Source organism: Arvicola amphibius, chromosome X (assembly GCF_903992535.2).
Source record: "Arvicola amphibius chromosome X, mArvAmp1.2, whole genome shotgun sequence".
NCBI lineage: Eukaryota > Metazoa > Chordata > Mammalia > Rodentia > Cricetidae > Arvicola > Arvicola amphibius.
In genome coordinates, this window is record NC_052065.1 from 15,043 (window position 1) to 40,508 (window position 25,466).

General features: G+C 38.7%; 1 protein-coding gene across 1 annotated transcript; it reads right to left on the bottom strand.

Moving 5' to 3' along the window:
- Nucleotides 1–6,516: 6,516 nt before the first annotated feature.
- LOC119804905 (odorant-binding protein-like) lies at nucleotides 6,517–10,822 on the bottom strand. Its single transcript, XM_038316676.2, has 4 exons — nucleotides 10,627–10,822; nucleotides 9,614–9,753; nucleotides 8,673–8,743; nucleotides 6,517–6,674 (listed from the first exon to the last, which is right to left on the bottom strand). The coding sequence occupies exons 1-4, from the start codon at nucleotides 10,675–10,677 to the stop codon at nucleotides 6,517–6,519; spliced, it is 420 nt and encodes a 139-aa protein (XP_038172604.2). The 5' UTR covers nucleotides 10,678–10,822.
- Nucleotides 10,823–25,466: the final 14,644 nt, after the last annotated feature.

Below are 25,466 nucleotides of genomic sequence, written 5' to 3' on the forward strand. Positions count from 1 at the left end.
TTTTTTGATGTGTTCTTGGATTCGGTTTGCCAGTATTTTATTGAGGATTTTTGCATCAATGTTCATGAGCGAGAGTGGTCTGTAATTCTCTTTCTTGGTTGAGCCTTTGTGTGGTTTTTGTATTAGGGTCACTGTAGCTTCATAAAAAGAGTTTGGCAATGACTCTTCTGTTTCTATTATGTGAAACACATTAAGGAGTATGGATATCAGCTCTTCTTAGAAGTTCTGGTAAAATTCTGCATTAAAACCAACTAGTCCTGGGCTTTTTTTTTTTGGTTGGAAGGTTTTTTTTTTTTGAACAGCTTCTATTTCCTCACGACTTATAGGTCTATTTAGATTGTTCACATAGTCTTGATTCAATTTTTGGTATATGGTATTTATCTAAAAACGAGTCCATTTCTTTTACATTTTCCAACTTTGTGGCACATAGGCTTTTGTAGTAAGACCTCATGATTCTCTGGATTTCCTCTGTGTCTGTGGTTATGCCCCCCTTTTCGTTTCTGATCTTGTTAATTTGGCTGTTCTCTCACTGCCGTTTGATTAGTTTGGATAGGGGTTTGTCACTATTGTTGATTTTCTCAAAGAACCAGCTCTTTATTTCATTGATTCTTTGGATTGCTTTCTGTATTTCTATTTTGTTGATTTCAGCCCTCAGTTTGATTATTTCCAGTCTTTTATTTCTATTCCACCTGGATGAGTCTCCTTCTTCGTTCTCTAGAGCTTTCAGCTGTTCTGTTAAGTCTCTAATGTGAGCTTTCTCCATTTTTTAATGTGGGCTCTGAGTGCTATGAACTTTCCTCTTAGCACTGCTTTCATTGAGTCCCATAGGTTTGGGCATGTTGTGTCTTTATTTTTGTTGAATTTTTAAAAGAAAAGACTTTAATTTCTTTCTTTATTTCTTCCCTGACCCAGGGGTGGTTCAGTAGTTGACTGTTCAGTTTCCATGAGTTTGTAGGCTTCCTGGGGGTAGAATTGTTGTAAAATTCTAACTTTATTCCATGGTGATCCGATAAGACACAGGTGGTTACTATTTTTTTTTTATCTGTGGAAGTTTGCTTTGTTACCGAGTATGTGATCAATTTTCGAGAAGGTTCCATGAGGTGCTGAGAAGAAGGTATATTCTTTCTTCTTTGGGTGGAATGCTCTATAGATGTCTGTCAAGTCCATTTGATTCACTGCCTCTATTACTTCTCCTATTTCTCTGTTAGGTTTCTCTCTGGTTGACCTGTCCATTGGTGAGAAGTCTCCTACTAATAATGTGTGGGTTATGATGTGTATTTTGAGTTCTAGTAAGGTTTCTTTTACATATGTGGGTGCTTTAATATCAGGGGCATAGATATCCAGGATATTCAAAAAATTATCCACTATGATCAAGTAGGCTTCATCCCAGAGATGCAGGGCTGGTTCAACATACGGAAATCTATCAATGTAATCCATCATATAAATAAACAGAAAGAAAAAAACCACATGATCATTTCATTAGATGCTGCAAAAGCATTTGACAAAATTCAACACCCCGTTATGATAAAGGTCTTGGAGAGGTTAGGGATACAAGGATCAAGTGTTTATATAATAAAAGCAATATATAACAAGCCAACAGCTAATATCGATTAAATGGAGAGAAACTCAAGCCATTCCACTAAAATCAGGAACAAGACAAGGCTGTCCACTCTCTCCATGTCTCTTCAACATAGTTCTTGAAGTTCTAGCAATAGCAATAAGACAACACCAGGAGATCAAGGGGATTCAAATCGGAAAGGAAGAAGTTAAACTTTTGTTATTTGGAGATGATAGGATAGTGTACATCAGTGACCCCAAAAACTCTACCCAAAACTCATACAGCTGATAAATAACTTCAGCGATATGGCAGGATACTCAAGAAAATCATTAGCCCTCCTTTACACAAAGGATAAATAAGCTGAGAGGGAAACCAGAGAAACATCACCTTTCATGATAGCCACAAATAGCACAAAGTATCTTGGGGTAACTCTAACCAAGGAAGTAAAAAACCTACTTGACAAGAACTTCACATCTTTGAAGAAAGAATTTAAAGAGGACGCCAGAAAATGAAAGGATCTCCCATGCTCTTGGATGGGTAGACTCAACGTAGTAAAAATGGTAATCTATAAATTCAAAGCAATCCCCATCAAAATGCCAACAAAATTCTTCACAAACCTTGAGAGAACAATACTCAACTCTATGTGGAAAAACAAAAGACCCGGGATAGCCAAAACAATCCAGTACAATAAAGGAACTTCCAGAGCCATTACCATCCCTGACTTCAAACTCCTTTACAGAGCTACAGCAGTGAAAACAGCTTGGTACTGGCATAAAAACAGCAACATCAACCAATGGAATCGAATCGATGACCCGGTTATGAAGCCACAACCTATGAACACCTGATTTTTGACAAAGAAGCTAAAAGTATACAATAGAAGAAATAAAACGTCTTCAACAAATGGTGCTGGCAGAACTGAATGTCAGCCTGTAGAAGAATGAAAATAGATCCATATCCATCACCATGCACAAAACTCAAGTCTAAACGAATTAAAGACATATATATATATATATATATATATATATATATATATATATATATATATATATGACCACACTGCACCTAATAGAAGAGAAAGTGGGACGTAGCATGCAATACTGGGGCACAGGAGACCACTTCCTACATAAAACCCCAGTAGCACAGACAACAGGAGCAACATTGAATAAATGGGACCTCCTGAGGCTGAGCAGCTTCTGTAAAGCAAAGGACATTGTCACTAAGACACAAAGGCAGCCTACTGAGTGGGAGACGATCTTCACCAACCCCGCAACAGACGAAGGTGATCTTGTGCACCACATGTTCAAGTGTCCATCCCACTTTCTATTTTATGAGGTTCAGTGTGTTTGGTGTTATGTTGAGGTCTGTGATCCATTGGGATTTGCGTGTTTCTTTGCATGGCAATAGATATGAATCTATTTGCATTTTCCTACATGTTGATATTCAGTTGTACCAGCAACATTTGTTGAATATGCTTTTTCTTCTATTTTATATATTTAGCTTCTTTGTCAAAAATCAAGTGTGTGTAGGTGTGTGGGTTACTATGTGAGTCTTCAGTTTGGTTCCATTGGTCCCCTTGTAGGTTTTTATGCCGATACCAGGCTGTTTTCATTCCTCTATCTCTATAGAAGAGTTTGAAGTCCAGGATTGTGATACCTCCAGAGCTTATTTTCTGGTATAGGATTGTTTTGGCTATCCTGGATTTTATTTTATTTTTCCATGTGAAGTTGAGTAATGTTCTTTCAATATCTGTGAAGAATTATGTTGGTATCATGATGTGAATATTCCTGAATCTGTAGATTGCTTTGGGTAAGACTGACATTATCTTGACCCTAACTCTACAAGAGCACGGGAGATCTTTCCATTTTCTGATGTCTTCTTCAATTTCTTTCTTTAGAGACTTAAAGTTCCTGTCATACAGGTCTTCTTATTCATATCTTGTTTATGAATATAGAATGCAGTTTGCTTTCTTTATGTCTTTAGACTTCATTAAACTGTATGTAACAACATTGTCTAATATATTTTTCCTTGTTCCAAGCCCTAAAAGAAGATGTCCTCTGCCTTTTCTAATTTGATAGCTAACTACATCCTAAGGAATTGTTTCAATACAAAGAGAAAATTGTGGGAGGGAAGGAGGAGGAAGAGGGGGGCAGGGGGGAGGAGGAGGGAAGGAGATGGAAATTTTTAAATATAAAAAAAAATAAACTATGAGGAAAAAAAAGAGAAAATTGTAACCAGCACATGCACATATGTGTGCCATGGTATCTATGGAATATCATTCTTGTGAATTTATTCTTCAAATGTCACTGACTCACATGTACACTATTAAAGCATATCCTGATTCATTTGCTTCCTGAAGTCACTGAACAAAAGATAATCTACTCAGATAGAGTTTTGAAAACATATTTCATCCTCTCTTTTATACAATGTGTAACTTGGAGGCAGACCCAAAGAGTTTGTTCTGTGAAATCTTTTAGAGTGTTAGGACTGTTCAAATGCAAATCCTAATGTTAAGCTGAAAGTAAATATACAGCACCACATAAAATTTATTTCTTCAGTGTTCTTACTCATGGATCTCCAGTAATTATCACATGTTTATTTAATTAGATAAGATTTAGTAATACTGATGTAATTTGTCACACCAGAGTGCTTACTTTATTAGTTTAGTGAATATTTATGTGCTTTTTGAATGAGATCCTTTTCACAACATCTTTATTGCTTCTTGAAACACTTTATTTAATCATTCAAAAATATGAAGACCTTATAAATCATATGAAGGGGAAAGGAAATACAAGGCAGGAATTTGGTATATGGTGTTCTGAATTCACAGGAAAAAAGACAATTCATTTAAAAGAAATGGTGATTTATATACGACACTGATTCCATGGTCAAGAGGATATGATGTATACTTCTTTTCCTTCTGTCATCTGTGCAGACATGAAAGCAAAAATCAAAACATGATTGAACAGACAGGAAAGATGACGAACATGGAGAGTTCATGGATGCAAAAATAAACATAACACTATAATGAGTATACAGAAATGACGGTACATAAACAGTTCCTTTCCTAGGAATCACCAACACCTTATACTTTGTATTCTATAGAAGCACTGTCAACAGAAAATAATGACATCCTCTGCCCCTACGTGAAAATTTATATCGAGAGGTTTCACAAAATATACGGAAAATATCAACATCATTTTACCATATCTGTGACAAATAATACCCCACAATCATAAGTAAAGTAAGATTTTTTACAAATAATAAGGCACACTCTCTTGATGGAGTATTCTTCAACATAAGTATATTAACAATTGTGAATTAGATAAAATTCTTCATCTTTTTATAAGTAAAATATTTTATCCTTCATTGCTATCTCTGTAATATTTTCTCTTCTAAAAGACATATGATACCCAATCTTGACTTTGCTAATTTTCAGGTTACTTTTTCCTTGGTGACATACGTATCTCTGATTTTCATATAATAAGCCCAAATCACGGCCTCTGTTTCTACTTACCTACACAAAGTCATCATTTAGGACAAGTATCTGCAAAAGAATATGAGTGGGGTAAGGACTGACAGAAACGTTTTCATAGGACGGTGATAACAGATCCCCAAGGATTATTTCGGGAAATAGCAACTGAAAGATGGCATAGGACTCCATATAATCTGAATCATGGAATTTACTGAGTACATATATAGGTAGGTAGATATATAGAGAGAGATTCATTATGTGTATGTATATATTATGTATATGTATATATACATACATGAATATATGAATATACACCAACTTTATATATATATATATATATTTCTATGGCCAAAATATTATTCATTGGGTTTACCTGTAGCCAGAACTTCTCTAATGTTTTCTGTTGGAATGTTTTGTTCCTTAGCGAGTTCTTCAAGCTCTTTATATTGTTCAGGAGTCAAAGGTTCGCCTTTTCCTACAGTTTATTAAAGACAATGTCAAAGATGTGTTCAGGAAATGTGGATAAATGATATCGCTTCTTTAGCATCCCTGCATCATACGCCATAGAAAGTCCCAACTGCTTCAGATTGATCTATCCTGGGTGGTTCTTCTCTTAATCTCTATATCAGGGTTCTTCTCTTAATCTCTATATCAGGGTCCTTCTCTTAATCTCTATATCAGGGTCCTTCTCTTAATCTCTATATCAGGGTGGTTCTTCTCTTAATCTCTATATCAGGGTGTCCTTCTCTTAATCTCTATATCAGGGTCCTTCTCTTAATCTCTATATCAGGGTCCTTCTCTTAATCTCTATATCAGGGTGGTTCTTCTCTTAATCTCTATATCAGGGTGTCCTTCTCTTAATCTCTATATCAGGGTTCTTCTCTTAATCTCTATATCAGGGTCCTTCTCTTAATCTCTATATCAGGGTCCTTCTCTTAATCTCTATATCAGGGTGGTCCTTCTCTTAATCTCTATATCAGGGTCCTTCTCTTAATCTCTATATCAGGGTGGTTCTTCTCTTAATGTCTATATCAGGGTGGTCCTTCCCTTAATCTCTATATCAGGGTGGTCCTTCTCTTAATCTCTATATCAGGGTCCTTCCCTTAATCTCTATATCAGGGTGGTCCTTCTCTTAATCTCTATATCAGGGTCCTTCTCTTAATCTCTATATCAGGGTGGTTCTTCTCTTAATGTCTATATCAGGGTGGTTCTTCTCTTAATCTCTATATCAGGGTGGTCCTTCTCTTAATCTCTATATCAGGGTGGTCCTTCTCTTAATCTCTATATCAGGGTGGTCCTTCTCTTAATCTCTATATCAGGGTCCTTCTCTTAATCTCTATATCAGGGTGGTTCTTCTCTTAATGTCTATATCAGGGTGGTTCTTCTCTTAATCTCTATATCAGGGTGGTCCTTCTCTTAATCTCTATATCAGGGTGGTCCTTCTCTTAATCTCTATATCAGGGTGGTTCCTCTCTTAATCTCTATATCAGGGTCCTTCTCTGCATCCACCAGAAAACCCACGCCCGTTCTTACCAACAACAAAAATCAGGCTGGTTGTCCGGCCGGCTCTGTCCACGTTCTTGCTGGTGAAGACGATGTTCTCTGGTGTTGCGGACACGGGTTCAAATCGATTGTCACCTTCAACTGCAATAACAGGAATATTTCAGACTCCCTGCCCGCCCGCTTCTCTCCTTGTGTGGCATCCCCCGTCGACTAAACATTAATATCGATCCCGACTCTAGCGATCGCCTCTGGTTCACTCTCCTATGACACGTGTTGGCAAAGGAATTCGTGCACTCGTTCGTTTTGCCTATGCAATCCTAGTATGAGAACCGATCGTTTCCCCTCTGGAAACCCGATGGTGAATCCTCGGTTCACACTCTTCCCCTTGTCTCTAAAAGCCTCGCGTCAAGACCTGTGGGGTCCCTCTGGGGTGGAACCGTCCACCTTCCAGACAGATGCACAGGACGCGGGTCCATGTCCTGAAACTGTGAAGCTTTGGCATCACACCGTAGTGATACTTGGTGGGAGGATGGATGCATGTGCTGAAAGAGGACGTGCTAATGAGAAATCGGCACGAGCGGTGTATTCTTGTAACGTTATGGATGGAAAAGATGGAAGAATCGACATTTTAAGGTTACCAGACATTCATATTGTGTGTGTTCTCTCTCTGTGGGAGAGTTTTTCTGTTTGCATTTCCCCCCTTCCTCTGTATATATGTGTGTGTGTGTGTGTGTGTGTGTGTGTGTGTTCATGCACGTGCGCACACGTGCACGCGGGGGGGTGCTGTATATGTGTGTGGGGGTATATTCTCTTGAAGACATTTATTACATTATAAAAGCGGTTCATGGAAAAATAAAAGGAATTTATTATCTAGTATATTTCTATTACTTGACGACTGCATAAGGATCATGGAAACTTAGGAAAACAATAAACTTGGCAGAAGAGTGTGCCCTCCCTTCATTCAAGATCTAACTAAAACCATCCTATGCATAATTCGGTAGGATATTTTTATTATTATTTTAGCAATTTTTACAAAATCGAAGGAGTCTGTTTGAAATTTTTAAACAGATTTTCCCTAACTGCTTTTCAAAATTGAAGTTTATCAATTAATGATCTAAATGTTATGATCGCTACAAAGTAAGAGAATAGGAAACTATAATTTAAGGTTTCCCTGAATCCAGAATGACAGCTCAGGGCTGTAATATCAGTCCCTGTCAGCCCGAGGCCAGAAGTTCGCGATGATGTTTGAGGCCACTGAGACCTATCAGTGAGTATCGGGCCTGTCTGATAACAAACAGAAATATTGTATGAAAGAAGCATGATTTGTCATAGCCAGAACCTGGAAGCAACGTAATTACCCCTTGTCAGAAAAATGGATAAGAAAAACATCGTACATTTATACAATGGAGTGCTACACAGCCTGGAAAATGACGTCCTGAAATTTGCAGGCCAATAAATGGATTTAGAAAACATCACATCGAGTGAGGTCACCCAGACCCAGAAAAACAAATATCCTATGTATTCACTCACAGTGCTTTGTAGACATAAAGCAAAGAAAAACGACCCTACCATTCACAATCCCAGAGAACCTAGACATCAAGGAGGACCCTAAGAGAGACTGGCATGGATACGATCTACATGCGATCTACATGTGATCTACATGCGATCTCCATGCGATCTACGTGCGATCTACACGCGATCTACACGCGATGCAGAAAAAGACAAGATCTCCTGAGTCAACTGGGAGCCTGGGCAACATAGGAGAGGGTGGAAGGGGGTGGGATAGGAAGGGCGGGGACCAGAGGAAAAATACAGCCTGAGAATGACAAATTTAACAAAAGAAAAGACACTGAATATTCTATAGAAATAAATTGTCCTGCAGGAAGCTGTGTGGAGACATTGTGTGAGCCTCACTCCTCACATCTTCAGGTCCCGTGTTCTTCTCCACGTAAACGTCAGATAACCTACATTGTCCTCCGCCTTTGTAGGGTTTCTCGGTTGGTCGGAAGGACTGACGAGTTTCCGAGGAACTAATATTGTCCTAGGTCCACGGACCTATGGGTCGCTTAGGTGTCAGCGTGAATGCGCTCACTCCAAATGCTTCTGTCCACAGAGGAAGCTCCCAGATCCCCTACTTACACTGGGTTCTGAATTTGCCGTCTTCTTGCCTGTACCCAACGACTTTGGTCTCTGAACACTGGCCATTCGCACTAAAAATCAAACAGAGGATCCCTGGTTTGTACTTTATAACCTTTAATTCATATCAAATAGCTTTAAGTATTATAATAAACTTGACGATATAAGAAAATGTATGAGCCGCGTGTAGAGCTGTAACCAAGGTACCTGTGTGCACCTCACTTCCTTTAATTCTTGTTTAGGAAACACCGTCCTGTTTGTAATCACACACATGGCTTCCTTTATTTGTGGCAAGTTTACCAAGGGCTAGGAAGGCTCTGATGGCTTCCTGATTCAAATTTCACTATTCACCGAGTATGATCCCCAATATCCTAATTCTCATGTTCTAATCCAGTGATAACATGTTCCTATGTTTACATGCATGTGTTTGAAGTGATTTAATTGATAACCTAAAACCGACATTCGTAGCTAGAAGGAGGAAATGGTTCCAAGCTTTATAAGTTTTTATGCTGTTATGCAGCCTTCCAAGGGGGTTTGCAAATGAGATTTGTCTGACGTGTTTGTGGAAGACTTTTTATGGTGTCATTGACTCAATACTATAACATATATGACTACGAGCCACACGGTCACCCTTACCCCTCAGCTTACTAGAAACGCGATTCTTAGAGTCTCTTGCATCGGATATCAGAGCACAGAATTCAACCCCAGTCCTCCCACCAGAAGGATTTCTAAGGAAACACTCAGGGAACTGGAGGCGGTGTACCCAACATCCGTGTAATACCCAGAGCTAACCCTAATCTTGGAATAAAATAATTACATGGCCAGAGACGAGGCCTTACATTTCATGACCAGAAACAGAAAATTCCCCCTGGAAGTTGGACAACATAAATGCTGGGAAATGGAAAAATATTCCGCTCAGTTTACATACGTGACCGTTTGCTTACTTGACGTAAAACGTGACTGCCATCTCACTACACGCCTCGGTACACGTGAGTTCACGGAGGTAGAGTCTCAGGGGCCCTTCCTGCTCTATCTTGTCCACATTGTCAGCAGCGATGGCCGTGGTGACCCACTTTCCTTCCAGCTGAAAAACACAACAAAGGCCCCGGGAATGGGAGTGGGTGCTCGCATCTCTTATCTGAATCATGAGAAACGCAGGAGCTGACTTGAAATATAAAATAAAAAATATTTTGTCTATCGGTTAAAAATTATGCTTCTGTGCTAGGGAGGTAGAATAACACAGGGTCATGCGACGACTCCCTTTAAATAGCATTTCTGCTACGTGAGAGCTGTTGGAACGACGCACGTGCTGGCCTCCTAAGCTCTGACGTTCAACCCATTGCATCCTGCCTTTCGTAGTTTCCTCTGGGAAGAATCTGATTTTAAAAAGTGCATGAAAGCCAGAAAGGTTATTGCGTGAATAGGGACGTGCACGGACGAACGGAATGACACGTCACAATCCACAGAATTGAATTATCGAACAACATCACACCTGTGCACAGACCAAATGGAGAACATCAAACCTGTGCACAGACCAAATGAAGAACATCACACCTGTGCACAGACCAAATGAAGAACATCACACCTGTGCACAGACCAAATGAAGAACATCACACCTGTGCACAGACCAAATGAAGAACATCAAACCTGTGCACAGACCAAATGAAGAACATCACACCTGTGCACAGACCAAATGAAGAACATCAAACCCGTGCACAGACCCAATGAAGAACATCATACCTGTGCACAGACCCAATGAAGAACATCACACCTGTGCACAGACCAAATGAAGAACATCACACCTGTGCACAGACCAAATGAAGAACATCACACCTGTGCACAGACCCAATGAAGAACATCACAGCTGTGCACAGACCAAATGAAGAACATCACACCTGTGCACAGACCAAATGGAGAACATCACACCTGTGCACAGACCCAGTGAATTTACCTCAGCCTGAGCGTGAGCCAGACCCAGCGCCAAAGCCAGCAGCAGAAACTTGACCATGGCGGCCCCTGACTTTGCTCCTCTGCAGGAAATCAGAGTCGGATGTGGTGGTGGAGGAGCTGAGCGGGCACAGCTCTTTATACGGCTGGGGAGAGGGAGTTCCGTGGACTCCGCCAATGGTTCTGCGCGACACCAACTTGGATCTGTGCAGTGCTTCCTCCTTGGCCCTGCTGAACGGCCTGTGATCTCATGTCCCTAAATAATGAGATTAGGTAAAGGTCGGGCTCTGTGGGGACGACAAGCTGAGTGTTCCCGTCAGAAAGAAGGAACTGTCCTTGTCAGAGCGTTCGAGCGATGATTTTTGACTGATTATTTTATACTGAGGTTATATTTAGGAAGTGATCTTGTGCACCAATATGTTCAAGTGTCCATCCCACTTTCTATTTTATGAGGTGCAGTGTGTTTGGTGTTATGTTGAGGTCTGTGATCCATTCGGATTTGCGAGTTTTTTGCATGGCAATAGATAGGAATCTATTTGCATTTTCATACATGCTGATATCCAGTTGTACCAGCAACATTTGTTAAATATGCTTTTTCTTCTATTTTATATATTTAGCTTCTTTGTCAAAAATCAAGTGTGTGTAGGTGTGTGGGTTACTACGTGAGTCTTCAGTTTGGTTCCATTGGTCCCCTTGGAGGTTTTTATGCCAATACCAGGCTGTTTTCATTCCTCTATCTCCATAGTAGAGTTTGAAGTCCAGGATTGTGATACCTCCAGAGCTTATTTTCTGGTATTGGATTATTTTGGCTATCCTGGATTTTATTTTATTTTTCCCTGTGAAGTTGAGTAATGTTCTTTCAATATCTGTGAAGAATTATGTTGGTATTATGATGTGAATATTACTGAATCTGTAGATTGCTTTGGGTAAGACTGACATTATCTTGACCCTAACTCTACAAGAGCATGGGAGATCTTTCCATTTTCTGATGTCTTCTTCAATTTCTTTCTTTAGAGACTTAAAGTTCCTGTCCTACAGGTCTTTCACTTGGTTGGTGTGTGTTACCACAAGATATTTTATATTCGTGGCTATTGTAAAACATGATTTCTTCTGATTTCTTTCTCAGCCTATCTCTCAGTTTTGTATAAGAGGGCTACTGAGTCTTTTGGGTTAATCTTGTATCCTGCCTTATTATTGAAGGTTTTTGTCAGTTGTAGGATTTTCTGTGTAGAGTTCTTGGGATCACTTATTTATACTATCATACCATTTATGAAAATTTATAGCTTGACTTCATCCTTTCCTGTTTGCATCCCTTTGATCTTCTTTTGTTTTCTTATTGCTCTAACTAGAATTTTGAGTAATATATTGAATAAATATGGAGAGAGTTTACAGCCTTGTTTGTTCCTGATTTTAGTGGATTTGCTGAGTTGCTCTCTGTTTAATTTTATGTTCCTTGTTGACTTGCTATAAATTAGTATTATTATATTTAAATTTGTTCTTTGTATCACTGATCTCTACAAGACCTTTATCATGGAGGGGCATTGGATTTTGTTGAAGTCCTTTTCAGCATTTAATGAGATGATTGTGTGTTTTTTATTTCAGTCTGTTTTTATGGTTGATAACATTGACAGATTTCGATATGTTGAACCAACTTTGTATCTGTGGAATGAAGCCCACTTTATTTCGGTGGATTATTTTTTGATGTGTTCTTGCATTTGGTTTACTAGTATATTATTTAGTATTTTTGCATCAATGTTCATGAGGGAGATTAATCTGTACTTCTCTTTGTTTAATCTTTTTGTGGTTGGGGTATCAGTGTAACTATAGCCTTATAAAAGGACTTTGGCAATTATCCTTATGTTTTTATTGTGTGGAATACTTTGAAAAATATTGGCATCAGCTCTTCTTTAAAGTTCTGGTAGAATTATAGGCTGAAGTAGTCTAGTCCTGAGCTTTTTTTTGGTATGGAGATTTGTAATGACTGCTTCTATTTCCTTAGAGGTTATAGTTGTATGTGAATTATTTATCTGGTCTTGATCTAAATTGGATAAGGGATACTTATTCAGAAAATTGTCCATTTCCTTTAAGTTTTCTAATTTTGTGGAGTACAGATTTTTAATTTATGACCTGATGATTTTCTGGGTTTCCTCACTCTGATTTTATGACCCCCCTTTCTGTTTCTGATTTTGTTAATTTGGATATTCCTTCTCTGCCTTTTTTTAGTTTGGGTAAGGGTTTGTCTATCTTGTTGAATATCTTGAAGAACCCACTCTTGGTTTCATTGATTTTTTTTATTTTCTCTTTCTTTCTGTTTTATTGATTTCAGCTACCAATTTGATTATTTTCTGCCTTCTCCTCCTCCTGAGCAAGTTTGCTTCTTTGTGTTCTAGAGGTTGCAGGTGTTCTGTTTATTCACTAGTATGGGATTTTGTCAATTTCTTCATGTAGGCATTCAGTGCTGCCAATTTTCCTCTGGAGTGCTGCTTTCATAGTGTCCCTTAAGTTTAGAGGTATGATACACATTCATTTTTATAGAATTATAGAAGGTCTTTAATTCTTTCTTTGCTTCTTCCTTGACCCAGCGGTTATTCAGTTGAGCTATATGAATGTGGAACTCCCCTCTGTGTGCTGTGAATACTATTGGTTAATAAAGGACTGCTTAAGAACTAGAGCAGGGAAGAACTTAGCTGGAGAAAACTGAATTCTGAGAGACAGGAGGCAGAGTCAGTGATAAGCCATGTAGCCCTCCAAAGACAGATACTGAAAATTTACCTGGTAGGCCATGACCTTGTGGTAATGCACAGACTAATGGAGATGACTTAAATAAATATGTAAGAGTTAGCAAATAAGAAGCTAGAGCTAATGGGCCCAGCAGTGATTTAATTCATCCAGTTTCTGTGTGGTTATTTTGGTTCTGGTTGACTGGGACAAACAAGTAGCCTTTTTCTAACACGATGTTCAGTTTTTATGAGTTTGTAGGATTTCTGGAATTTGTGTTGTTGTGGAATTCAAACTTTATACCATGGTGATTTGATAAGATGCAGGAGGTTACTCCACTTTTTTCTATCTGTTAAGGTTCATTTTTACTATGTGGTGAATTTTAGAGGAGGTTCCATGAAGTTCTTAGAGGAAGGTGTAATCTTTTATGTTTGAGTGGAATGTTCTATAGATGTCTGCTAAGTCCATTGAGTCATGACATCTGTCAGCTCTCTTATGGTTCCATTAAGAATCAGTGTAGTAGACCTTTCTAGTGGTTAGGGTGGGTTGTTGAAGTTTCCCATTATCAGTGTGTGGGGCTGGATGTGTGATTTAAGCTTTAGCAATGTTTATTTTACAAATGTGGGTGTTCTTGTATTTGGGGTATAGATGTTCAGAATTGAAACTTAATATTGATAGATTTTTTTTTCCTGCCTCAAATAGTAACTGGCCTTTTTCATCTCTTTTGATTATTTTCCATTTGAAGTCTCTTTTGATAGATATTAGGACAGCTACACCAGCTTGTTTCTCATGCCCATTTCCTAGAAAAATCTTTTTCCATCTGTTTGCTCTGAGGTAATATCTGCCTTTGAAGTTGAGGTCTATATCTTGTATGTAGCAGAAGGATGGATTCTTTTTTGATTCTTTTTTAGAGCCCGTGTCCTTTTATAAGCGAATTGAATGGATTGTTATTGATGTATATTAATGACCAGTGTGTTTTCTCATTTTGTCCCTGATACTTTCGTTTTTGTTTTTGGTGGTTGTTGCCTGAGGTTTCTGTCCTGCCCAGTTCCCACAGTAATTAGGTCCCAAAGAATCACACAGAAGTCTACATTAGTTATAAACTGATTGGCCCATTAGCTCAAGCTTCTTATTAACTTATATTATAACTTATATTAGTCCATTATTTTAGTATATGTTAGCCACGTGGCTCAGTAGCTTTTTTAGTGGGGCAGGTCACATCTTGCTTCTTTGGTGTCTGAACAGGACTGGGGAGGAATGGGCTTTCTCCTTCCCAGAATTCTCCTGTTCTCATTGCCCTGCCTCTATTTCCTGTCTGGTTGTCCCGCTTATACTTCCTGCCTGGCTAGTGGCCAATCAGCATTTATTTAAAAACTAAAATTGACAGAATATAGACAATTGACGTGCACCACTTTCCCTTCTTCAAAAAAAAAAAAAAAAACCAAAAACAAGAACATCCATAGTCCGTTTTGGGGAATGTGGGCATAGTTTGACAGGCTACTTCCTGCTGGTTGGGGGCACTGATAATCTTATTGGTACCTAAAGAAAATTAAGAACCATGATCAAGTCCTGACTGGAGTATCCTTTGATTCTTGATCATCTCAGGCCGCAGTCTTGAATCAGTTCTGGATATAGAACTCAGACATCAAGGCCATCTTTTCCTACCAGAGATTTCTCAGGTGGTCTTTATTGATCAAACCTGATTTTTCTTAACTCAGAATGAATCCACAGCCTCTCATTTCCTGTGTAAACAAAAGCAAAATCTCTTCTCCAAAGTAACATACCTTTTGGCTTCAATTTTGAAGTCAAGTTATTTTCAAAATACCTATCTTGGGATAATTCATCAACAATTATAAGCAAATACCTTTTAGCAGCCGTTGCTCCTTCCTCAGCATTCAAACAATTCAAAGAGAGCATAATAACATACATCATCAAGATTCTCTGTGTATTTTTCATTTTTACATGGCATTATTTTAACCTCTATTTCCTTTATTTTTACTTTTACTGTTTGAAACAGGTTCTCTGTCTATCTTTGGCTGTCCTGGAACTCCCTCTGTAGACCAAGCTTGCCTTTGGACTCACAGAGAGCCACCTGTCTCTGCCACCCAAGTGCTGGAATTAAAGGCGTGTGCCACCACACCCAACTACTCTCTTTCTTTTTTATTTTAAGGACTTTAACTTTTTCCTTTTCTCTCCCAAGCCTGCATATATTTTTAACACACGGTAAAACATTTAGAGGTTTTCTTCCTCTTTGAATCTCCCTTTACTGTATATCTCTCTTTTTCTGACCACGCCAGTCTTTAATTTGCTAAGCAACATGGAGAGAATTAAATCCATGACTTTGACAGCTGGATCCAGCCCATGCCTTAGCTTTCTGAAATTCTGGGATCATGGCAAAGGTCGGAGCCATGTTTATTGCCACAGCTCTATGGCATTTCAAGGTCCTTGCCAGCAAGCAAGCTGCAACAGTGTGTCCAAAAACAAAACTCAAATGCTCTCTCTGTAGCTGGACATCCTGCCTCAGAGAGTCAGAGTTTGCACTGGCAGGAAGGCCCAGAAAGTTGGCATTTAAAAATGGTGCAGCTTTTTTTTTTTTTTCGGCTAATGATGAAAACCAAAGAGCATGCAGTCAGCTTTTATCAACACTATTTAAGTGTTTTTGTGGCAGGACCTCTTAAAGAGCTGCAGGATTTTGCAGCTAAAGCTGAGTCAGGAAGCCTCTCTTAAATGAGAGCGCTTGCCTCTAGGGAGCAGAACTGATCCGAGAAATTGCTGCTACCAAGAGTCCACGCGTTATTCTTTTCTGTCTAGAATTACTTCCTGTGCTCTTTCAGGCTTTATGTGAATACAGCTGTCCACACGTTGGCGCCATTCTGTTACCTGAGGTTGCTGTCCTACCCAGTTCCCACAGTTGTTAGGTCCCCAAAAAATTCACACAGAAGTCTACATTCGTTATAAACTGTTTGGCCCATTAGCTCAGGTTTCTTATTAACTCTTATAACGTATATTAGTCCATTATTCTAGTATATGTTAGCCACATGGCTCAGTAGCCTTTTCAGTGGGGCAGGTCACATCTTGCTTCTTTGGTGTCTGGGCAGCACTAGGAAGAACGGGCTTCCTCCTTCCCAGAATTCTCCTGTTCTCATTGCCCCGCCTCTGCTTCCTGTCTGGTTGTCCCGCCTATACTTCCTGTCTGGCTACTGGCCAATCAGCATTCACTTAAAACATAATTGACAGAATACAGACAATTGTCCTGCAGCAGGGGGTGGTATTTCGTGCTTTTCTTTTCTTTGGGATTTGCTGGTGTTGCGTTATCTGTTGTCTGTGTTTTTCTGGGTGTAGTTGACATCTTTCAGTTGGAATTTTCCTTCTAGTACTTTCTGTAGGTCTGGATTCATGGCTAGGTAATGTTTAAATCTAGTTCTGTCTTGGAACATCTTGTTTTCTTCTTCTATGGTGATTGAAGGTTTTGTTGGGTACAGTGAAATGGCCTGGCATCCATGGTCTCTTAGTTTCTCCATAATGCCTCTCCAGGATCGACTGGCTTTTATTGTTTCCATTGAGAAAGCAGTTGTAATTCCGATAGGTCTGCCTTTATATATTACTTGACTTTTTTCTTTTACAGCTCTTAATATTCTTTTTTCTTTATTCTGTGTGTTTGATATTTTGATTATTATGTGGCAAAGGAATTTTTTTTTTTGGTCTAGTGTATTTGGTGTTCCATAAGTGTGTCATACTTTATAGGCATGTCCATCTTTAGTTTGGAAAAGTTTGTTCTATGTTCTTTTTAAATATATTTTCTGTGCTTTTGATACTTTCGTTCTTTTATCTCTATTGTTCTTAGGTTTGATCTTTTCATGGTGTGTCAGATTTGCTGGATATTTTGTTTTAAAATTTTATTCGATTTACCATTTTCTTTGACTTATGACTCTATTTCCTCTGTCATACCTTCAATACCTGAGACTCTCTCTTCCATCTCTTGTATTCTGTTGTTTGTGCTTGCATCCCTAATATCTTATCATTTACTCAGCTTTTCCATTTCCAAATTTCCCTCAGTTTGTATTCTCTTTGTTACATCTTCTTCAGTTTTTACATCTTGATCCACTTCCTTCACCTGTTTGATTGAATTTCCTCAGTTTTCTTTAGGATTTTTTGATTTCTTCCCATGTTTTGTTGGTCTTTTCCTCCATCTCTTCAAGGAAATTTTTCATTTCCTCTTTAAGGGCCCCAGTTATCTTCATAAAGTTATTTTATGTTTCTTTTCTCCTGTTTCATCTGCACTGAGATGTTCAGGTCTTGCTGATATAGAACCATTGGTTTCTGGTGGTGCCATATTGATCTTTACGTTGTTGTATGTGTTCTTACACTCTTGTCTATCCATCTCTTCCTCTCTTTGGCAGGGGCGGAGCCTGTGCTTCAGGTTTTTCCTCTCATTCCAATTGCTGTAGCTGGTGACTGTGCCTCCATTGACCATTCCTTCAGGTTCAAGGAAGGCAGAGTTTCAGGCAATTGCTCCTCCAGGTACAGGTGGCCCCTGGGCTCAGGTGTTTGCTCTTCCCCATGCACCTCTGGTCATTTCTCGTCTTGTTGCAGGCAGGGCTGTAGTTTTGGTGATTTCTGATGCAGTGTGGTATCTTGTACAGATGACAGCACTGCATGCTGGCTGGAAAACAGGTGTTCCTTTCCGGTTGAACTTCTTAATACACTTTCTGGAAGCTGCTGCTGTGGATTCTCCAGGGCCACAAAAGCAGCCACTGTATTCCCCCTCTGATGCTTCTGTTCTGAGGCTTGGCCCACCATCTCTCTCTAACACGTCCTAGCCTGGGCTGGAGTGACCAACATGTTTCCTGTCTCTTTGATGCTTAGGCCAAGCTTGGTACTATTGTTGCTTTCCCTCTCTCTTTGATGCATCCTGGCTGGTGCCAGGGCCCCAACCATGTTCTCTCTCTCTCTCTCTCTCTCTCTCTCTCTCTCTCTCTCTCTCTCTCTGACACTTCCATGCCAGGACTGGGCCCCTTCTGTGCTATCTCTCTCCATGACACTTCCTGGCAGGGTGAGAGCATATGTGCTGTGCCTCTCTCTCTTACTCTTTCAGACATGGGCTAGTGCCATGCTCTCTCTCTCTCTCTCTCTCTCTCTCTCTCTCTCTCTCAGACTTCCTGGCCAGGGCATAGCTGCCACTTTCCTAAAGGAGCATAGCCCCTAACAGTAGCACCAGGAAAATGACATCACCCTCCCCCATACAAACAAACACAATTTTGTGCTTACACTCATGGAAAAAGTATATTATTCACCCCTCATAAAGGAAACTTCTGTTTTCAACACATTGAACAATTGCAGAAAACCACAGTCAATCAGAAGGTGTAGATGTGGAACCTAGCTAAAATAGATACATGTTAAAATATTCCCGTACTTAAAGTTCAGAGAACACTGTGTAAAAGAGAACAGAAAGATAGAAGGAATCAGAGCATAAGGGATTTTGGTCTGTGTTTCTTTATCCTGGTAATATGAGAAGCTACCCCACAAACTGCCATCAGCAGATCAAAGATGACAACCGCAATGTGGATGCCAAAGTAGATTAGGGAAACATCATGTGGCCTCAGCCCTACAGATATAAATATATGCAACTAATGTACATGAAGGTTGGAAGATAATAACTTTCCATGGGAGAGCAGAGTAATTGGTTATTTAACACAAAATAGTCAGCTTGGAAACGCATGATTAACATTACACAGAATGAGCAGGGGATATTTATCTATTTTGAAAAATATTAGTAAACAAACACAAATCAGTGAGAACGAATACAGAAAAAAGCTATGAATTTGGAAGAGAGAACAGAATGTATATGGGATAGTTTTGATGGATAAAAGAAAAGGAAATGAAGAAATTATATCATAATCTTAAAATGTAAATAGAATAATAAAACCTTCTCTGGCACTGGCAAAAATAGACTTATAGACCAATAGAATCAAGTAGAAGACCCAAATTTAAGTACTCATTATCACAGCTATAGAGACCTTAACAAAATACAAAACACCTACACTGAAGAAAAGACAGCATCTTCAAGGAATGCTGCTGAGAAAAGAGGTATCTACTTGCAGTACATCAAAATTGGACCAAATCTATTACTTTTCACAAAAATTCGATACAAGTGGATCAAAGACCTCAATCAGAATCCTGAAACAGCAGAAACACTAGAAGAAAACATAGGCAGTATCTTACAAGTTATAACCCAATGTATCTTATCGGCTCACCATGGTTTAATATTAGAATTTAACAGCAACACTAATTTAAGAAAGCCCACAAACACATGAAAACTAAACCGTGCTCACCTGAATCACCAATGGGTTAAGAATAAATTTATGGGACACAATGAAAGCAGTGTTAAGAGGAAAGTTTATAGCACTAAGTGCCTACATAAAGAAGCTGAATAAAAATCCCACAATAGTGAGTTAACAGAACACCTGAAAAATCTAGGACAAAAAGAAGTAAACTCAACCAGGAAAACTAGATGTCAGAAAATAATCAAATTGAGAGCTGATATCAACAAAATAGAATCAAAGAAAACAATATAAAGAATCAATGAGACCACATTTGGTTGTTTGAGAAAATCAACAAAATAGACAATACTGTATTCAAACTAACCAAAAGGAAGAGAGAATATACAAATTAACAAAATCACAAATAAAAAGGGAGACATAACACAGAGGAAATCCAGGGAATCATCAGGTCATGTTTTGAAAACCTGTACTCCACAAAATTAAAAAAAAAACTTAAAGGAAATGGACAACTTTCTGGATAAATAACATGTAACAAAATTAAATCAAGACCAGATGAGCAAATTAAATAGACATATAACTGCTAAAGAAATAGAAACTGTCATCAAAAGTCTCCCAACCAAAAAAAAAAAAACAGAACCAGATTGATTTAGTGCAGAATTATACAAGATTTTCAAAGAAAACTAAAACATATTCTCCTCAAATTATTCCACACAATAGAAACAGAAGGAAAACTGACAATCTCTTTTTAAATGCTTTTGATTACCCTGATACCCAAACCAGAAAAAGACATTATTAAGAAAGAGAATTGCAGAGCAATCACACCATGAATATTGATGCAAACATACTCAATAAAATACTGCCAAATTGAATCCAAGAACACATCAGAAAAATCATCCATCATGACCAAGTAGGCTGCATCCCAGAGATGCAGGGATGGTTCAACATATGAACATCTGTCAATATAATCCACCATATAAACAAACTGAAAAAAACAAAACACTTGGTCATCTCATCAGAAGCTGAAAAAGCATTCCACAAAATTCAATGTCCCTTCAGGAAAAAGATGTTGGAGAGAACAGGGATACAAGGAATATACCTTAATATAATGAATAAATATTATGCATCAAGCCAACAGCCAATATCAAACTAAATAGAGAGAAACTCATAGAGATCCCACTGAAATCAGGAACAAGACTAGGTTGTCCACTCTATATCTATTCAATATAGTAATTGAGGTTCTAACACAACAAAGCAGATCAAGAGGATTCAAATTGGAAAAAAAAAGAAGTCAAACTCTCAGTACTTGATGATATGATACTTTACATAAGTGACCCCAAAAATTCTACCAAAGAACTTCTATAGCTCATAAACTCTTTCAGTAATGTAGCAGGATACAAGACTAACTGAAAAAAATCAATAGCACTAATTTACACAGGCGAAAAATGGACTGAGAAAGGAATCACAAAAACATCACCCTTCACAATAGCTACAAATAACATACAGTATCCTGAAGTAACTCTAACCACAGAAGTGGAAGACATGTATGTTAAGAACTTTAAATCTTTGAAGAAGGAAACTGAAGAAGGCAGCCCAAAATGGAAAGATTCCCCCCATGTTCTTGGGTAGATAAAATCAACATAGTAAAAAAAAAATGGCCATCTTACCCAAAGCAATCTACACATTCAATGCAATGCTTATCAAAATCGTAGCAAAATTCTTCACCATGAAAGAACAATACTCAACTGCATAAGGAAAAGCAAAAACAAAACAAAAGAATCCTGTACAATAAAGGAGCTTCTGGAGGCATCACCACCCATGTCTTCAAACATGACAGAGCTACAGTTCAGTAAACTGTCTGATATTGGCATCAAAGCGTACAGGAGAACCAATGAAACCGAATCAAAGACCCACATATCAATCCACATACCTATGAACACATGATTTTTGACAAAGAAACTAAAAAAAAATATAAAATAGAAAAGAGAAAACATATTCCACAAATGGTGCAGGCATACAGGTTATCAACATGTAGAAGAATTAAAATAGATCCATATCTATCACCATGCACAAAACTTAGGTTCAAATAGATCACACATCTTAACATAAAACCAACCGCACTGAATCTCACGGAACAGAAAGTGGGAAGTACACTTGAACCCATGGTCACAGGAGACCATTTCCTAAATGTAACCCCAATAGCACAGACACTGAGAGAAACAATTAACAAACGGGACCTCCTGAATCTGAGAATCTTCTGTAAAGCAAAGGACATGGTCAACCAGATAAAATGGCAGTGTAAAGATTGGGAAAAGATCTTCACTAACCCCACATTGGACAGATTTCCAAAATATGCAAAGAACTTAAGAAACTGGTCATCAAAGGAACAAATAATTTAATAAAAAAAAAATGGAGTACAGACCTAAACAGTAAACATTCAGCAAAGGAACCTAAAGTGGCTGAAAGTCACTTAGGAAATGCTCGACATCCTTAACCTTCGGAGAAATTCAAATCAAAATGACTCTGAGATTCCATCTTACACCTTTAAGAATGACCAAGAGCAAATTCACTGGTGACAACGTATGTTGGAGAGGATCTAGGCTGAAGGGGACGGACATTCCTCTTTTGTTGGTGGGAGTTGAAACTGGTACAGCCACTTGGGGAATCAGTATGGCAATTTCTCAGAAAATTAGGGAGCAACCTACCTCAAGATACAACAATAGCACTTTTGGGTCTATAACCAAAGAATGCTTAATCATACCACAAAGACATGTGGTCAGCTCTGTACACAGCAGCATTGTTTGTCGTAGACAGAACCTGGGAACAGTCTAAATGCCCCTGGACTGAAGAATGGGTAAAAAATATTAAGTACAGAGCCGGGCGGTGGTGGCACACGCCTTTAATCCCAGCACTCGGGAGGCAGAGGCAGGCGGATCTCTGTGAGTTCGAGGCCAGCCTGGTCTACAAGAGCTAGTTCCAGGACAGGCTCTAAAAAAGCTGCAGAGAAACCCTGTCTCGAAAAACCAAAAAAAAATATATATATATATTAAGTACCTTTACACAATTGAGTACTATATAGCAGAAAAACGTAATGGCATCTTGAAATTTGCAGGCAAATAGATGGATCCCCAAAACATCATATTGAGTGAGGTAACCCAGAAGGACAAATATTATACGTACTCCCTCATAAGTGGATTTAAACATACAGCAAAGAAAAACCAGCCTACAACGCACAATTTCAGAGAGCCTAGGCAACAAAGAAGACAGCAAGAGAGACACACATGGAGATAACTACATGCTAAGTATAAAAAGTCAAAATCTAAAAAAAAAAAAAGTCAAAATCTGAGTAAATAGGGATCATGGAGATCATGGCAGAAGGGGAGGGGAAAGGAAAGAAGGGAACTGGAGAAAAACGTAGCTCAGCAAATGCAATTTAAAGGAAGAAAAATTACTTTCTTTTACTTTGTTTTATTCATGATATTTTCTTTCCTTTCTTACTATTGTAAATGGAATTCTGAAAATGATATATTTCTAAGGTGGCTTTGCTCTTCGTTTATAGAAAGGCTGTTGACTTTTGTAAGCTGATTCTTTGCTTGTAAGGCTGCTAAAATTGTTGACTCCATTACATGTGCTCTGGCACTTTTTATGCACATGTTAGTTATAATACCATGTTATCTGAAAACGGGATGATTAGAATTCATATTTTCATATGTGTGTGATTATAATTTCTTTTACTTTCTGAATTGTTCACTGTAAGGCAACCAACATGACACTGTAAAGGAGCGGTGAGAGTGGGCACCTTGTCTTCTTCAAGATTTTAGTGGGTTTCCTTGCTGGTTTTTGGCATACAGAATGGTGTTTGGCAGTATGTTTCTCAGATATAGCTTTTAATATTTTGAAGTATATTTCCTCCATTCTCTCTGGGAATGTTATTTTGAAAATATAATGGATTTTATCAAAGGCTTTTTCTTCATTTATTCAGATAATAATGTGCTTTCTTGCCTTAATTGCATTGAATGCTTTATTATATTTATGGAATTGTCTGTGTTAAACCAAGCCTGTATCCCTGGAATAAAGCCATTTTAATACTCATGGGCAATCCCCTTGATATGTGTGTGTATTCAATTTCTAGTATTTTATTAAAGATTTTGCCATTATGATCACCAGTTAAGGTTTTTCTATATGTGCCCAAATGTGCATACGCATTCATGAATGCATGCCTCTCCGTGTGTGCATGTGTCTGCGACCTTTGATGGGATTAAATTAACACTGGCTGCATATAACATATTTTGGGTGATTCTTTAGATTCTATGCTTTTTTGCATCGTTGCTAGCTAAAATTCAAACCTACATGGGCTAAGGGGATGGTTCCGTTAGGAAAAGTGCTTACCTTTCATGTATAACAGTAGTTCAATTCTGATGTGGGAGGTTCTTCTGTCTATGTGTTGCTTTCATTGGTTGAATAAAGAGACTGCCTTGGCCTTTTGATAGGGCAGCCCTTAGGTGGGTGGAGCAGACAGAACAGAATGCTGGGAAGAGAGAAGTGTAGCAGATGCCATGAAGCTCCTGCCCGAGACTGACACCGGTTAGAATCTCTCCTGGTAAGCCACAACTGTGTGGTAATATACAAATTACTAGAAATGTGTTAGAGCGATATGTGAGAGTTAGCCAATAATAGTCTAGAGATAATGGGCCATGCAGTAATTTAATTAATGCAATTTCCCTGGGGTGGTTTTTTTTGGGGGGGGTTTAAGCTAGCCAGGCAGCGGGATGCAGCCCGCCCCTCATACTACAAAAATTCTTTTTTATTTTATTTTTTAAAATAATCTTATTTTATATTCCAATCATAGTTCCCTCTCCCTCCTGTCCTCCTGTTCCCTCTATCGCTTTCCCACCTCATACCCGTCCACTCTTCAGAGAGGGTGAGGCCATCCATGTGGACTCAACAAAGTCTTTCATGTCACTTGAGGCAGGAACAGGGCTCTCCTCCCTGTACATAGGCTGAGCAAGATATCCTCCATAACAAATGGGATCCTAAGAGTCAGTTCATGCACTAAGGACAAATACTGGTTCCACTGCTAGGGGGCCCACAAACTGCAAAACCCAGACAACAGTCACCCAATTCGGAGGGCAAAGTTTGGTCTTGTGCAGGTTCCCCACATGTCAGTCCCACTAGCCGGGGTCAACTGTTCCTGTGGGTTTCCCTGTCATTGCCTTGGCCCATTTGCTTACAATATCACGCCTCCTTCTCTATGACTGGACTCCAGGCCCAGGGGTTCGCTGTGGATCTCTGCATCTGCTTGAATCAGATACCGGTTGAATGTTCTACGATGACAATTAATATAGTCATCGATCTGATTAGTGGGAAAGGGCATTTCAGGTACCCTTTCCACTGTTGGTTAGATTCTTCGTCCTTGTGGATTCCTGAAATAAAATCTCAACAGATTTCGATTGTAATGCTTGGAAGGACTTATGGTAAGACTGATATTGTCTTTTTAGGATCCTCCTTATTGGTTTTTGACAGCAGCTGAATCAGCTTTTATTTACACCAATCAGGGCCACGTGTAGCCCTTTCTCTGCACCATTTCTTTTATTGATCTTGGTCCTTCTGACAACAGTAAGACAAATTTTCTAGATAGTTTTAATTTTTTCCCTTGATGGCTAAGGATATTAAACTCTTAAATGTGTTTCAGACATTTGTGTTTTACTTTCTGAGAACATGATTTTTAGCTCTATTATACAGGTTTTGAAATGGAGTCATTTGTTCCTTGATGTTCATTTTGCTGAGAAAGCAGAGAAATGAGGATCCCTGAAATTGTTAACTTACAAACTGGACAGCTTTTGGAGGTTTCTGG

What these genes read in the sequence shown, in the direction of transcription:
- LOC119804905 (XM_038316676.2), bottom strand. Translation starts at nt 10,677, where the DNA reads ATGGTCAAGTTTCTGCTGCTGGCTTTGGCGCTGGGTCTGGCTCACGCT. An exon ending in TGGGTCTGGCTCACGCTCAG is followed by an intron (nt 9,754 to 10,626) that starts GCTGAGGTAAAT and finishes TGTGTTTTTCAG; the next exon opens with CTGGAAGGAAAGTGGGTCAC. An exon ending in CGGCAAATTCAGAACCCAGT is followed by an intron (nt 6,675 to 8,672) that starts GTAAGTAGGGGA and finishes CTGTTATTGCAG; the next exon opens with TTGAAGGTGACAATCGATTT.